Genomic DNA, 15,399 nt, shown 5'->3' with positions numbered 1-15,399 from the left:
TAAGCAGAACTCCATACAAAGTGAGGAAATCCCTGGTTTTCAACAAGGTCAGCAGATATAGTGTCCCCACTGGAAGATTTCCCCTCCATTACTGTTCTGGGGTCAAGCCAAAAATGTGGGATTTTCTTTCACTCTTGGTGAATGATAAACATAAATAATAGAATTAATTTTCCCAATAGGGGTGCAGATAGCAATAAAAACCTGACAGGTTTTCTAATCTCCCTCCACTCTATCCAATAATAAAGCCAAAAAGTGTCTTTAGTTATATTTTAATCTCCCACCCATCTAAAGCTAACAAGACCCACCTGTATGCTGTATACACAACTTTCTGTCATTTAATAATTGCTTGTAAAGTGTACCTTGCACCAGACTGACCTTTGAAGGATATTTGTTGTCTTTTGCCTCTATGTGCCTCCTTCAGGGCTTGTTCACACTTGACTTTATTTCTAACTCTTGCCAAACGACTATAGCGTTTGACAGGCGTTTGGGAAGCGTTTTTAACACTCCTCAAATGCTCCCCAAATGCCCTATGCGCGGTTTTGAGGCATTTGATAGGCGTTTGCCAAGTGTTAAAACTGCAGCACAAATGCCTATAATGAAGTTAAATGGTATTAACACTCTGCAACTGCCTCACAACCGTGTCGCAACCGCACCGCAAACGCCTGCCCGGCGTTTGAGGAGCAGCACCATAGACTTGAATGGGAGGCTTCAACTCCTCATAACTAAACATGAGGCGCCAGCTTTGCCGCGACGCAATTCTTACGCTTCAGTGTGAACAGCACTGTGTGCTGCCATGTGCAGAATTTTCATAGGCGATTGAGAAGCGTTAAAAACGCTTCCCAAATGCCTGTCTGATGCCTGCTGACAAAGCTAGTGTGAATGTAGCATAAGACTCGTTTTTCTAGTGTGCATATATAAGTTGAAATTCTTCATAAACTTTATTATTAAAAAACAAAACAAAAGCCATGCAAAATAAGAGAGAAGGACCAAGCTTTATACTTTTAAATGCTCAAAGCAGGAAAGGGTTGCCTGGCCGAATAAGCAATCTTGCAGCAAGATAGTACGAGAGCCTTCAAAACAGAACATCCCAATGGAGGAACAGAAGAAACTTCCCCCTCCCACCCCCAAGACCAGAGAAATTCTCATGGAAGCCAGCCCTGAAAACACCATAAAGGAGAAAGTAGAATGCGCAAGCAAACCCCCTAAAAGAGAGAAGATAAGCAGGACTTAGGGTACCTGTGACAGACCCAGGTCTTTTGGGGGGGGGGGGACTGCAAGCTAGCCTCTTGCCTACTTACTGTGGGCCCTGGCATCTGAGGGGGCTCTATTCTTTGGGAGGTGTGTGCCTGGGGGACCTCTTGGAGTAGTTTTATCTAAGATTCAAGTCCATGTCTCCCCGATACACACAGACTCTGAGAACTGAAGGACCTGGATACAGATTTGGGGTCCTTGTGCCCAAACTAGTTTGACTGCTTCAACCCTCCCCAGATTTAGAGACTTTAAGCAGATAATAATATAATCAGCTCAAAACAATCTGATGCTGAGGACTCTTGCTGTAATCTGTTTATTAGTTTGTGTTGTGTTTATGGTTGTGTATTTGTCCTACTCTTAATTGAGTTATATGAGTCACCTACTGTTTGGTCTTCCTGGAGGTTCCTATATGATGGGATTAGTCTGGTGTCAGACCTGTGTTACCTCGTTATCTAATCAGTGTGGGATGTTTATCCCAATGTGTAATATTTGTTTTTTATTGTTCATGTGGGGACTGCCCCTATTTGCAAAGTGTAAAAAAAAAAACCTGTATTACTGTTTAATAAAGAGTTCCAGTTTTGCACCTAAGCTAGTGTCATCTAGTCTTGGGTGTGATGCCCAGCTATAATACCTGGGTCCTGTGTCCGAGGGTGAGGAAGCAGTTCACGGACAGAGGCACTCAAGCAGGGTGCTAGGCGGTCCATCACATTTGGTGGCAGCAGTGGGATGTGCTTTCTCCCTTCAGAGCAATCCAAACTATCACTGGGATTATGGATGAAGGACAGCAAATGGCAGCTGTCACAGTACCTCACAACCAAACCAGTGTATCACAACATGTTCCATCTACCCAGCGATAAAACAACTAGGCCCAGAGTGAGGCAAGGCCTCAGTACTCACAGACCTAAACGGCAGGTGCTAATGAGGGTTTCAGGTGACCAATGGTAACCAAGCCACTGTGAGCAGACAGTGGAAATGGATTAGAGACCCTAATAAACCTTCAAAAACAGCAGCAGTGAGATGATGCTTCCACCAGACTAAATGATGGAAAATCAAACACGAAGCATGTGTGCACAGCTCTCCACCCAACAGATGGCACCAGAGCTCGATCCCTCAGCACAGTAAACTGGGAGTGGCATGAAATTTAAAATGGCACCCAATGGTGCAACAGTGAGGTAGCTTCTAGTGCTTCAGCCCGACCAGCCTTACACTGGGGGCTGTTCAATGGCTCTGGACCAGGAAACTGCTCTGCAGCTATATATCCTGTTCAGGTTTGGAAAGCGTCAAAGTCAGAATCCAGTGAAGAAAATTAGTTCAATCTTTTAGGACACTAGCAAAAAAATGAAGCATTTTGGGTTGAGAGAAGGGTTATACAGAGGCTGGCTTACTGCGTTTCCCAGTGTTCCAAACTCCTATATAACCTGACTGTAATGGAATTTGTCACTTCCCCGAACTTCTGGTACAAGGTACTGGTAACTTAAGGCAGGGTCAAGCTGCTGAAGGAGGGAGAAGCAGGGGAGTGGCTTGCGGCTGTAGGTTTTTGTACTATCTGCTGTAGCATACAGACACTCAGCTGCAGAGTTCCAAATATGTGGTTCTACGGGTTCTTGTAGGGCAATCGAGCCATCCCAAAACAGGAACTGGGGGAAGAGTCCATTTTCAAAGACAGAATGCAAATCAACTACAACCCTTAAAAAGAAAACACAGAGCAACACACAGCAAACCTGGCAAGTGCTGAGGTCCACAGTACCGTAATATTTTAACTTAAGAAGGTTTAAAAACACTTTACATCAGGCAGAGAAGTTTTACTGTCCCATTTATGTACTTCAGGTTTAATAAGACACTAGAATACCATAGAGTTGGTCATTAAAAGTACTTCTACGGCTTATGAAAACTGTGCTTCAGGCTTACAACTCCTACCTCCAGCTAGGTTGAAAGTTGTACATACACTATATTGCCAAAAATATTAGGACAGCCCTCCAAATCATTGGATTCAAGTGTTCCAATCACCTCCATGGGCACAGGTGTAAAAAACAAGCACCTAGGCATGCAGACTGCTTCTACAAACATTTGTGTAAGAACGGGTCACTCTCAGGAGCTCAGTGAATGCAAGCGTGGTACCGTGATAGGTTGCCACCTGTGCAATAAGTCTATCCATGAAATTTTCTTTCTGATAAATATTCCATGGTCAAGTGTTATTGGTAATATAACAAAGTGGAAGCAACTGGGAACAACAGCAACTCAGCCATCAAGTGGTAGGCCACATAAAATGACAGAGCATAGTCAGCGCATGCTGAAGTGCACAGTGCGCAGAAGTTGCCAATTGTCTGCAGAGTCAATAGCTAATACCCTCCAAACTTCATGTGGCCTTCAGATTAGCACAACAACAGAGCGTAGAGAGCTTCATTGAATGGGTTTCCATGGCTGAGCAGCTGCATCCAAGCCTTACATCACCCAAGTGCAATGCAAAGCATCGGATGCAGTGTTGTAAAGCATGCCGCCACTGGACTCTAGAGCACTGGAGACGTGTTCTTGGAGTGACAAACGATGCTTCTCTGTATGGCACTCCCATGGCCGTGTCTGGGTTTGGTGGTTGCCAGGAGAACGGTACTTGCCTTACTGCATTATGCCAAGTGTAAAGTTTTGGTGGAGGGGGAATACGGCCTGGGGTATTTTTTCAGGGCTTGGCCCTTTAGTTCCAATTAAGGGAACTCTTAAGGCATCAGCATACCAAGACATTTCAGACAATTTCATGCTCCTAACTTTGTGGGAACAGTTTGGAGAAGGTCCCTTCCTGTTCCGACGCAAAGGTCCATAAAGACATGGATGAAAGAGTTTGGGGTGGAGGAACTTGACTGGCCTGCACAAGTGCGCTTCTGGAAGAATGGTCAAACATTCCCATAGACACACTCCTAAACCTTGTCGACAGCCTTCCCAGAAGAGTTGTAGCTGTTATAGCTGCAAAAGGTGGGCCAACTCAATATTGAACCCTACGGACTAAGACTGGGATGCCATTAAAGCTCATATCCATGTAAAGACAGGTGTTCTAATACTTTTGGAAATATAGTGTATGTCTCAGCAGAAAGATATTTAGTTGAGAAGTACCCACCTTGCAGGACATGTTGCTTTGTATGATTGCCCAGATGCATTGTCTCCCTCTCCACTTTTCTTGGGCTGTGCACCTTTCCTTCTTGGCCCATACTGACATTCCATCACAATTGCTCTGCTTCCTATAATAGCCAAATTTAGAATTTCTTATAGGAAAAAAAGTCTGTCTGTATATCATTCAGTTTTCTGATGCATGCACATTAACCCTCTCAAAATGATGAAAACAGCAAGCACGCACACAAAAATAAGCTGGCAACTTTTTCACATTTAAGCTAAATTTTGCTAAAATATTGTGATTTTAGCATTTTAAACTGATTTTCCCACATAACCCCGCTAAGTAATAATGACAAATGCCAATTTAAAATAAGCACATATGTTTAAGTTTAATACAAATAAATTAGCTCCAGATCTATTTATTTAAATGTGTTCTGATGTTGCCCGTGAGCAGCTTTGAGTACTCTAGCAGATGTTGTCAGACCATCGCAAGTTCAGTCTCCAGCTTCTAAAATACATTTTATGTTTGTTTTCATATAGTATATAAAAGAACAATTCCAGGTACAGATATTTTTACATAGTTAGATTGGTCTAGCTTGGACCAATGTAACTATGCATATACCATATCTGTGGGATCCCTCAAGTAGGTGGAAATCACTGTTGTAGGCAATCATACTACAGTGATCTCTACTAGCTTCTGGGTCGCATGCCAAGCGGCTCCCCTGCTGCATTGTGTAAACCGGAGGTCGACTGCTGGGCATGGACACCATTCAGAGAATGCATTGCGTTTTCTCAATGAAGCATTCTCTGACTTAACAAGGTGGAAAGCATGATGTCAGAAACCCCACCCATCCACCTTGTCCAATCAGAAAATGCTTTTATTGAGATACAGCAAAGCAATCTCTGAATAGCACTCGTGCTAAGCTGTAGACCTCCTGTGTACAATAATCAGCAGGGCAGCCACTTGGTCTGAAGGTGCAGGAATTGGGGTTGATCTGAGATGTGAAGGTGCAGGAATTGGGGCTGATCTGAGATGTTAATGTGTAGCAGTTGGGGCTGATCTGAGGTGAGATATAGTGCAAGAATTAGGGCAGATCTAAGGTCTTAAGGTTCAGGAATCTTAGCTGATTCAAGGTCTGGGGGTTCAGGAAATTGGGGTGATCTAAGGAGTAAAAATGTAGGGATGGGAGTGAATTTGATATCAATGTTAATATAAAGATGTTTTCTGTGTGCACCAGTTAAAATAATATTAATTAATAAGCTAAGCATGCCATTAGCAGTACAACTATGAGTGCAAAAATTTAAAACAACCTATACAACTACAGCTTGCTATTGTTTACTGGCACACTGCCTTCCTAATACTAGTAAAATTTCCAATTAATTTGAAAAAGGATGCTGACCCCCTCATCTCTACCATCTTCTGAGCCTTCTCTAGCTCTGTTGGATGTAGCCACTTCCTCTGCTCAATCCAGGGAGGTTCGTGCAGGACTTTATGGGCCAAATAGCACAGATGTTTGCTCGTGCCTTCTCTTGCAAATTCTATATCTAATCTACATGAGGTTTTAGCGGTCTCTGAGTCATCAGCTGCTGATAATATGATGCAGAGTCCCTCTAGACCTTACTGGATGAATCTGCCTTAAAAGATCACAAACTTCTGCCTTCCCTCCCAAACAAAACTGGACTGTTTCTCATGTGGTGCACACTACTTTAAGATTAGAGGATCAGTCCGTCACTTCTGTTGTTCCCAGTCTAGGGTCCTTTAGGGAGCCCAAGACCACCAAGACCTTTTACCAATGCATGCTTGCAGTATTGAGCTACAGTGTGGATGGGTTCTGTATTAGTCTACCTCCAATGGACATGTAGAGGACATTTTGTTTAAAGTGTTGGAATGTGGAGTCTGTCTGTAAAACGCACCTACTCTGCATGGGGTGTAAGCTGCACTGCCTCTTCAGGATTGCTCTGGATGCTCTCATCAAGGACACAACAGGTGGCAAGAGTACTAATTTTTCTCAGCTAAAAAAAAAGCCTAAGCATCATAGATGTAAAGAAAGATGTGCCAGACCAAAATCATAAAGAGTCCAAGATAATTTTGATTGTTAATAAAAAAAAAAAAGTCATATAAACCAGCCAATGCGATTTAGGGGCACCAAAACAGGAACTTCACAGATCTACATTAGAACCAGTATTGAACTCTCCAGGTGGAGTAACAACTTAACAACAATTGCTGAGGAGCCTAAGGCTCCGCTTGGGAAGGTCCACCCCTCTCTGGGGCCTCACACTCCTGTCTCAAGCCTTGTTCCCAATTTAGCCCCAAGCCTTGGAACTCCAGGTCTTCCAAGCCTGCCTCTTTTGCTTGCAGAACAGTATGACCCCCCTTTCCTAAGTACGGGGGGGGGGGGGGTCATCTGTTAGCCTTTGTGGACACTTGTACAAGCTGCACCATGGATGCTTATGTGTGGGAAGTGGTTTCCAAGGGCTACAAGCTGGAGTTTTGTTCCCAGCCCCCTCCCCACTTGATCACTTCCAACTTTCCTGTGTCACTGCACAGATTATTAGATCTCCCATTGTCCTAGTTCCAGTGGCAGAACAAAGAGTTTTACTCCTATGATTCCCAAGCCAACAGGGGGCATTCACCGCACCTTTGATCTGAAGGTTCTAAATGTTTTTACATTTGAGATCAGGGGGCTTCCTGGCATTGGTGGGCATCCAAGACGTGTACCTACATGTCCGTACTTTTCCAGACAACTAGCATTTCCTACACTTTGCTGTGGGCCCTCTGCATTTCCAGTATGTGGCCCTGTCATTCGGTCTATCTTTTGCACTTTAAGCATTCACCAAGATGCTGGTCCCAGTACAAACATTGTTATGTGCTCAATTGAATAACCTCCTACTGAGGGAACAGTTGGTGCAGGTTCTGGCAAACAACGTAGCCCTGAGTGTGCAGACTTTGCAGAGATTCAGGCGGATTCTGAACGTTCAGCTATTAGTGCTGGAATCGACTCACTGCTTGGAATATCTGGGTCTAATCCTAGACAAATTCTAAAGCCAGAGTTTTTCTTCTGCAGGGGAAATTACAAACTCACAACTCTCCAATATAGGAGTTCAGCAAAGTCTTGGGGCTGATGGTCTAATTTGCCTAGTTTCACTCCAGAACCCAAACCTATTCAATTGTTGTGGGACAAGTCAACCAAGTAGACACCGAGGAGCAGGTCATCCCTGGTCAACCCATGGTGGTTCAGGAATCCTTCTCTGGAGTCTCTCTTTCCCATCTTTTGGAAGGTCCTCAGCCTGCAGTGCTGGAGAGGAATACAGAGCACCCTACCAGTGCAGGTAACTTACACAGAAGAAATCCTGTCTCCCAAGATTTAGCTGTCCCTACAGCAATGGACCACCCAGCTGGAGGATTACCTTATCACGAACAATTCTGACATTGCCATGGCACCTGCATACATCAATCATTAGGAGATAACCTGAATTCTCACTGCGACAAGAATGGTTGAGTAGATTCTATCCTGAGCAAAACTCCGCTAGACAACTATCAGGCAGGCAGGCAGGCCGGCCGTCCTCAGCTGAATGTAGACCTTCTGGCCACCAGTTTCAACAACTAACTGGATAGGTTTGTCTCCAGGGGCAGACATCCTCTAGCAGAAGCAGTGGATGCTCTATTGGCTTTGTGAGATCAGTACATCCTGATATGTGCCTTTCCTCCTTTGAAACACCTTCCTTGTCTGTTTCACAGGATTGACATGGAGGACATTCCAGTGATCCTCAGGCTGAAAAAATAGGGCAAAACTGGAACTCCTGAACCATAAAGAGTATAATAAAATATTTTATTATTACAAAAATGTATCAAACCACTTTATGAACCTCCACTAACCAAAAAACAACATATCTGTCATTAAAGGGGTCGCATGCCACAGCCTGATATTAACTGGTTATGAGCAACCTACTCTAATCCTTTATAAATGTCCATAATTTGTATCTATTTTTTTCAAAGCAAACGTTTTCAAAACTTCTACAACACTATATCTCTTTGATTAACTCTGTCCCTCTTCTTCCTATTCAGTATAAGTAGGGATATACCCACACAAAACGGACAGGATAAATATTTGTTCAGGTAAAAGGTTAAATATATATATTTACTGTATGTATTTAGCAATTTACCTTCCAGTTTAGTTTAAGTGCATTATTTTTCTAATTGAGCAGCTACTTGAAAAATGATTATGAACTTGATTATCCAAAAAACCCACAAGAGGGTTATGAGCTACAGTGGAAGGTATGCATTCGTTAAATACACTCCTGTATGTAATTTATTACCATGTCTCATCACAACAGTTACAGTCATGGCCGAAATTGTTGGCACCCTTGATATTTCTCCAGGAAATCATGTATTTCTCACGAAACGTATTGCATTAACACATGTTTTGCTATACACATGTTTATTCCCTTTGTGTGTATTGGGACAAAACAAAAAAAGGGAGGAAAGAAAGCAAATTCGACATAATGTCACACAAACCTCCAAAAATGGGCTGGACAAAAGTATTGGCACCCTTTCACAACTGCGGATAAATAAGAATGTTACAAGCATGTGATGCTCCTGTAAACTCACCTGGGGCAAGTAACAGGTGTGGGCAATATAGAAATCACACCTGAAAGCAGATAAAAAGGAGAGACGTTCACTTAACCTTTGCATTGTGTGTCTGTCTGTGCCACACTAAGCATGGACAACAGAAAGAGGAGACGAGAACTGTCTGAGGACCTGAGAACCAAAATTGTGGCAAAATATCAACAATCTCAAGGTTACAAGTCCATCTCCAGAGAACTAGATTTGCCTTTGTCCACAGTGCGCAACATTATCAAGAAGTTTGCAACCCATGGCACTGTAGCTAATCTCCCTGGTCGTGGACGGATGAGGAAAATTGATGAAAGATTGCAACGCAGAATAGTCCGGATGGTGGATAAGCAGCCCCAAACATGTTCCAAAGACATTCAAGCTGTCCTGCAGGCTCAGGGAGCATCAGTGTCAGCGCGAACTATCCGTCGACATTTAAATGAAATGAAACGCTATGGCAGGAGACCCAGGAGGACCCCACTGCTGACACAGAGACATAAAAAAGCAAGACTACAGTTTGCCAAAATGTACTTGAGTAAGCCAAAAGCCTTCTGGGAAAACGTCTTGTGGACAGATGAGACCAAGATAGAGCTTTTCGGTAAAGCACATCATTCTACTGTTTACCGAAAACGGAATGAGGCCTACAAAGAACAAAACACAGTACCTACGGTAAAATATGGTGGAGGTTCAATGATGTTTTGGGGTTGTTTTGCTGCCTCTGGCACTGGGTGCCTTGACTGTGTGCAAGGCATCATGAAATCTGAGGATTACCAAAGGATTTTGGGTCGCACTGTAGGGCCCAGTGTCAGAAAGCTGGGTTTGCGTCCAAGATCCTGGGTCTTCCAGCAGGACAATGACCCCAAACATACGTCAAAAAGCACTCAGAAATGGATGGCAAAGAAGCGCTGGAGAGTTCTGAAGTGGCCAGCAATGAGCCCAGATCTAAATCCCATTGAACACCTGTGGAGAGATCTTAAAATTGCTGTTGGGAAAAGGTGTCCTTCCAATAAGAGAGACCTGGAGCTGTTTGCAAAGGAAGAGTGGTCCAAAATTCCGGGTGAGAGGTGTCAGAAGCTTATTGATGGTTATAGGAAGCGACTGATTTCAGTTATGTTTTCCAAAGGGTGTGCAACCAAATATTAAGTTAAGGGTGCCAATACTTTTGTCCAGCCCATTTTTGGGGTTTTGTGTGACATTATGTCATATTTGCTTTTCTGCCTCTGTTTTATATTTGTTCCAATACATACAAAGGGAATAAACATGTGTATAGCAAAACATGTGTTAATGCAATACCTTTTTTGTGTGAAATACTTGATTTTCAGGAAAAATATCAAGGGTGCCAACAATTTCGGCCATGACTGTATGTACAAGCATTAAAATATAGAGACAGGAATTATTATACCTGAATCATAATATAATGGTTTACCTGCATTTACAAAAGGGATTCCATCATAAGGAACATATTGTGATTTCCACATTAAGCGAGTGGCAGGTTTAGCTGGGCTTGGTGATTGGCGTGTTCCCCAAACACTCATTGTTTGCTGCTTATGAAGGCCTAAAATGTTCATGAGCTCAGCCTCGCTCAAACAGTAACCACGGTAAGAGTCTCCAATTTTCTGTAAATATAATAAAGAATGCTTACAAACCAAAATATTCAGTTTTTGTTATTGGTTAGCTTGTCATAATCAAAGTAAATCCAACTTGTCTGATCACCAATATCATAATTATGGTGGTAACAGATAGCACTGCCTGGCTCTCAAGTTGATCTAATATATTCAGTATTTTTTGAGGCGCTTACTGTATCTAGAACAAGTATTTCAATTAGTTCTGATGCACTGACTTTCTAATCTGTGTGCTTGTTCCAGGTCAGTGAATGCATTGAATCCAGAGATAGCCAGGTAACTAGTATTCTTACAACAAGGTCAGCAAAAGCACCCATACTTACATCAGTACAGGTTTCCTTGGCATTGTCAGAAATTATGTGCTTATATTTTTTCGTGTTTGTTTACATGGGTTTCAGTTTGGATAAGAGCAATGTCTTCGGCAAGCTTCACAGCATTGTCTAAGCCTAAATTATTAATAAATACAAATCTTAGTGTGAGTGCTGAACGTCCCTTTAAAGGTTTATTGCATATTTTCCAAAAAGTTACAAATACAGCAAAACTGATCTTATGATCAATGTGCATTTACTACTTTTTTGCACCAAAGCCTGCAGAGCATTGCATGTAAGATCAGTGCATCTGCTGTGCAATGCAAAGGTTTTATCAATGTTTTCCACTAGCCCCAGGTCCAAATGAAGGGAGAGAATGATTGTGTTCTCCTAGGTGTCCTTCCACATGTGCTCACGTTTTGTTCTTAACCTATAGATGCAATGGGTCTAGAATGAGCCTTCCCCTGTTTACTCTCAATCTCCCACATCCCCAATCGGCTGTCAGGACTCCCTGCCTCCACACTTTTCCTTATTCTCAATGTTTTTTTTATATATACTCCTCTTCATATGACCATACAAAACTTTCTATTCCTCAAAAAGTGCTCAAGAAAAATATACAGTGCATCCAGAAAGTATTCACAGCACTTAACGTTTGCCACATTTTGTTATGTTACAGCCTTATTCCAAAATAGATTAAATTAATTTTTTTCCTCAACATTCTACAAACAATACCCCATAACGACAACATGAAAAAAGTTCATTTGAAATATTTGTAATTTATTAAAAAGAAAAAAAAAAAACACATGCACATAAGTATTCATAGACTTTGCCATGACACTCAAAATTGAGCTCTGGTGCATCCTGTTCCCACTGATCATCCTTGAGATGTTTCCACAACTTGATAGGAGTCCACTTGTGGGAAATTCAGTTGATTGGACATGATTAGGAAAGGCATAAACCTGTCTATATAAGGTCCCACAGTTAACAGTGCATGTCAGAGCACAAACCACACCTTAAAGTCCAAGGAATTGTCTGTAGACCTCTGAGACAGGATTGTATCAAGCCACAGATCTGGAGAAGGGTACAGAAATATTTCTGCAGCATTGAATGTCCCAATGAGCACAGTGGCCTCCATCATCTGGAAATGGAAGAAGTTTGGAACCACCAGGAATCTTCCCAGAGCAGGCTCCTGGCCAAAATGAGCGATCAAGGGAGAAGGGTCTTAGCCAGGGAGGTAACCAAGCATCTGATTGTCACTCCGAAAGATCTCCAGCGTTTCTCTGTGGAGAGATGAGAACCTTCCAGAAGAACAACCATTTCTGCAGCACTCCACCAATCAGGCTTGTACGGTAGAGTGGCCAGACAGAAGCCACTCCTCAGTAAAAAGGCAAATGGCAGCCTGCCTGGAGTTTGCCAAAAGGTACCTGAGAGACTCTCAGACCATGAGAAACAAAACTCTCTGGTCCGATGAATCAAAGATTGAACTCTTTGGCCTGAATGCCAAGCATCTTGTCTGGAGGAAACCAGGCACCGCTCATCACCTGGCCAATACCATCCCTACAGTGAAGCATAGTGGTGGCAGCATCATGATGTGCGGATGTTTTTCAGCGGCAGGAACTGGGAGAGTAGTCAGGATCAAAGGAAAGATGAATGCAGCAATGTACAGAGACATATTTGATAAAAACCTGTTCCAGAGCGCTCTGGACCTTAGACTGTGGCAACGGTTCATCTTTCAACAGGACAACAACCCTAAGCACACAGCCCATATAACAAAGGGGTGGCTACGGGACAAATCTGTGAATGTCCTGGAGTTGTCCAGTCAGAGCCCAGATTTGAACTCGATTGAACATCTCTGGAGAGATCTGAAAATGGCTGTGCACCGATGCTCCCCATCCAACCTGATGGCGCCTGAGAGGTACTGCAAAGAATGGGAGAAATTGCCCAAAAATAGGTGTGCCAAGCTTGTAGCATCATACTCAAAACAACTCAAGGCTGTAATTGGTGCTAAAGGTGTTTCAGCAAAGTATTGAGCAAAGGCTGTGAATACTTAGGTACATGTGATTTTTTTTTTGTTTTTTATTTTTAGTAAATTGCAAAAATTTCAAAACTAACTTTTTCCACATTGTAGTTATGGGGTATTGCTTGTAGAATGTTGAGAAAAAAATGAATTTAATCAATTTAGGAATATTGGGGGAAAAAAATGAATCTAATCTATTTTGAAAAAGGCTGTAACATAACAAAATGTGGCAAAAGTTAAGCGCTGTGAATACTTTCTGGATGCACTGTAATATAATCATCATAGTGCTTTACTGTAAGATATATACCGTTTTTATTAAAAGATAAAAATATATGCTGTCCCCCTAAGACATGTAACTATGCGGTTGTGCTCTGTACTAACAGTCCTAACTTCCGGTCCGGAATGTGCTGACGTCACTGGCTCACCATGTGCAGTGATGCAATGCGAAGAGGCAAAGCCATTGACTTCAGCACATTCTGGACGGGAAGTAGGAGCTGTTTGTTCAGAGTACAGTGGCAGCATATATGTGTATAATCAGTGGTGCACCAGTTTTAAGTGCACACAAAATAGTGAGTGGCATTGCAATCTTTTAATAAAAGTGGTATATACCTTACAGTAAAGCATGGATAGTTTTATTATCTTTTTCTTGAACACTTTTCTTAGAAATATAGAGCGTGGCATTATATATGAAAGAGAAGGTTTGTATGGGCATGTGAAGAGTATATATAAATAAAAACATTAGGAATAAGGAAAAAGAGTTGTGTAGGCATGGGATCCCGCCAGGAGATTGTGGACAAGCCCCTTAAAGAGGAAGGTGCATTCTAGATATACTACATCTGCTGTATAGGTCAAAAACACAAGGTGAGCACATGGTGTGAAAATCAAAGGACACAATGACAGAATACAATTTGATGGTGTGGAGCACAAGGCACTAATATATACAGTAAGGCTACTTTCACACTGATTCATAGCAAAAGGGTTTTTACTGTGTTTGTGGTGCATTTTGTTACAGGGCATGTAAATCAAAAACTGCATAAAAAAGCAATGTGGGTATGTTTTTGATGCAGTGTTTTCCGTTGATTTCATTGGGGAGGTGCGTTTTTGGTGCGATATTTTTTTTTTTTTACAGCACAAAACCTGCACCAAAAATGCAGCAAGTAGGATTTAAAAAAAATGCACCAGACCCGCAAAGGATCAGTGTGAAGAGTACATGGTCACACCTTTTTTTTTTTACGCTTTTTTTAATGCAAAAGCGGAAGAAAATTAGATCAGTGTAAAAGTTGCCTAAGTGGACTGTTTTGAATATATATTCTTTCATTTTACTGTACACTTAGGGATGAGATTTACTAAAACTGGAGCACACAGAGTAGCCAATCAGCTTTTAAATTCAGCTTGTTCAATTAAGCTTTGCCAATAAAACCTAGAAACTAATTGGTTACCATGCGGAGCTGCACACAGATTCTGTGTGCACCAGTTTTAGTAAATTTCCTGCATGGTGATATGCAATAAGAAAGATATTCCAGCATGCAGGATTAATGTTTATAATGTGATAAGTATGCACAGAGAGAAAGCTTTCAGCATGCAAATTCATGTTTAATAGTGGCACGTTTTGTTACTTTAAGAGAAAATTTCCAGCTCACAGGTTGATTTTTTAAAAAACATTTTATTGTTTATTTGATTGAGGTTTACGTCACAGGGTGGTTATATCAGTGGAAAACATTGTGGACACTATAACATTTTAAATATATAACATATTTTACATTCTGTGCATTAAAGTGATTCTAGAGGCTTAAATAAAAAAAATAAAAAAAAAAAAACCCCAAACATGTCTTTACCTACCTGCTGTGTGCAGTGGTTTTGCACAGAGCAGCCCAGATCCTCCTCTTCTCGGGTCCCCCGCTGGCGCTCCTGGCCCCTCCCCTCTGTCGGGTGCCACCACAGCAAGCAGCTTGCTATGGGGGCACCTGAGCATGCGCACTCCCCACCCGCTGCTCTGTGACCATTCACACATGGAGCTGTGGCTCAGCCCCGTCCCCTCTCTTCTCATTGGCTCACTGGCTGTGATTGACAGCAATGGGAGCCAATGGCTCCCACTCCTGTCTCAGCCAATTAGGGGAAAAAGTCCCGGGATAGCTGAGACTCCAGTGCACATCTCTGGATCGAGAGGGGGCTTAGATGGAGGCTGGGGGGGCTGCTGCACACAGAAGGTTTTTTTACCTTCATGCATAGAATGGTAAAAAACCTTGAGCCTTTACAACCACTTTAAGGTAAAGAAAACCCTTCCATAATCAGTTCTCCCACAGCACCCCCCAAAATACTTACCCAAGCCCAAACTTGATCGAATGCTGTGCCCGAATGCAGGGGTGTTGCTTTCTTCTCACAGAACATGGAGGCAGCAGCGGGAGCTATTGGATTCTACTGGTGCCAATCAAATTCTGAGAGAAGGGATAGGGAGAGACGAGATTGAGACAACCTGTGCATCAAGAGATG

General features: G+C 42.4%; 1 protein-coding gene across 1 annotated transcript in view; it reads right to left on the bottom strand.

The window, feature by feature from the left end:
* Positions 1-15,399, bottom strand: part of CARF (calcium responsive transcription factor) — a 134,384-nt gene that overhangs the window by 30,163 nt on the left and 88,822 nt on the right. Inside the window, exons 7-8 of the mRNA XM_089670569.1 lie at positions 10,389-10,578; positions 4,358-4,478 (exon numbers count right to left, since the gene is read on the bottom strand). Of these exons, the coding sequence (XP_089526695.1) occupies positions 4,358-4,478; positions 10,389-10,578 (311 nt within the window). The remainder of the gene's footprint in view (positions 1-4,357; positions 4,479-10,388; positions 10,579-15,399) is intronic.

This window comes from Staurois parvus, unplaced genomic scaffold (genome assembly GCF_062004578.1).
Source record: "Staurois parvus isolate SC_StPar_1 unplaced genomic scaffold, SC_StPar_1.0 ptg000011l, whole genome shotgun sequence".
Classification (NCBI taxonomy): Eukaryota; Metazoa; Chordata; class Amphibia; order Anura; family Ranidae; genus Staurois; species Staurois parvus.
The sequence above is the reverse complement of the archived record's forward strand: the minus strand, read 5'-3'. Positions and strand labels throughout refer to the sequence as shown.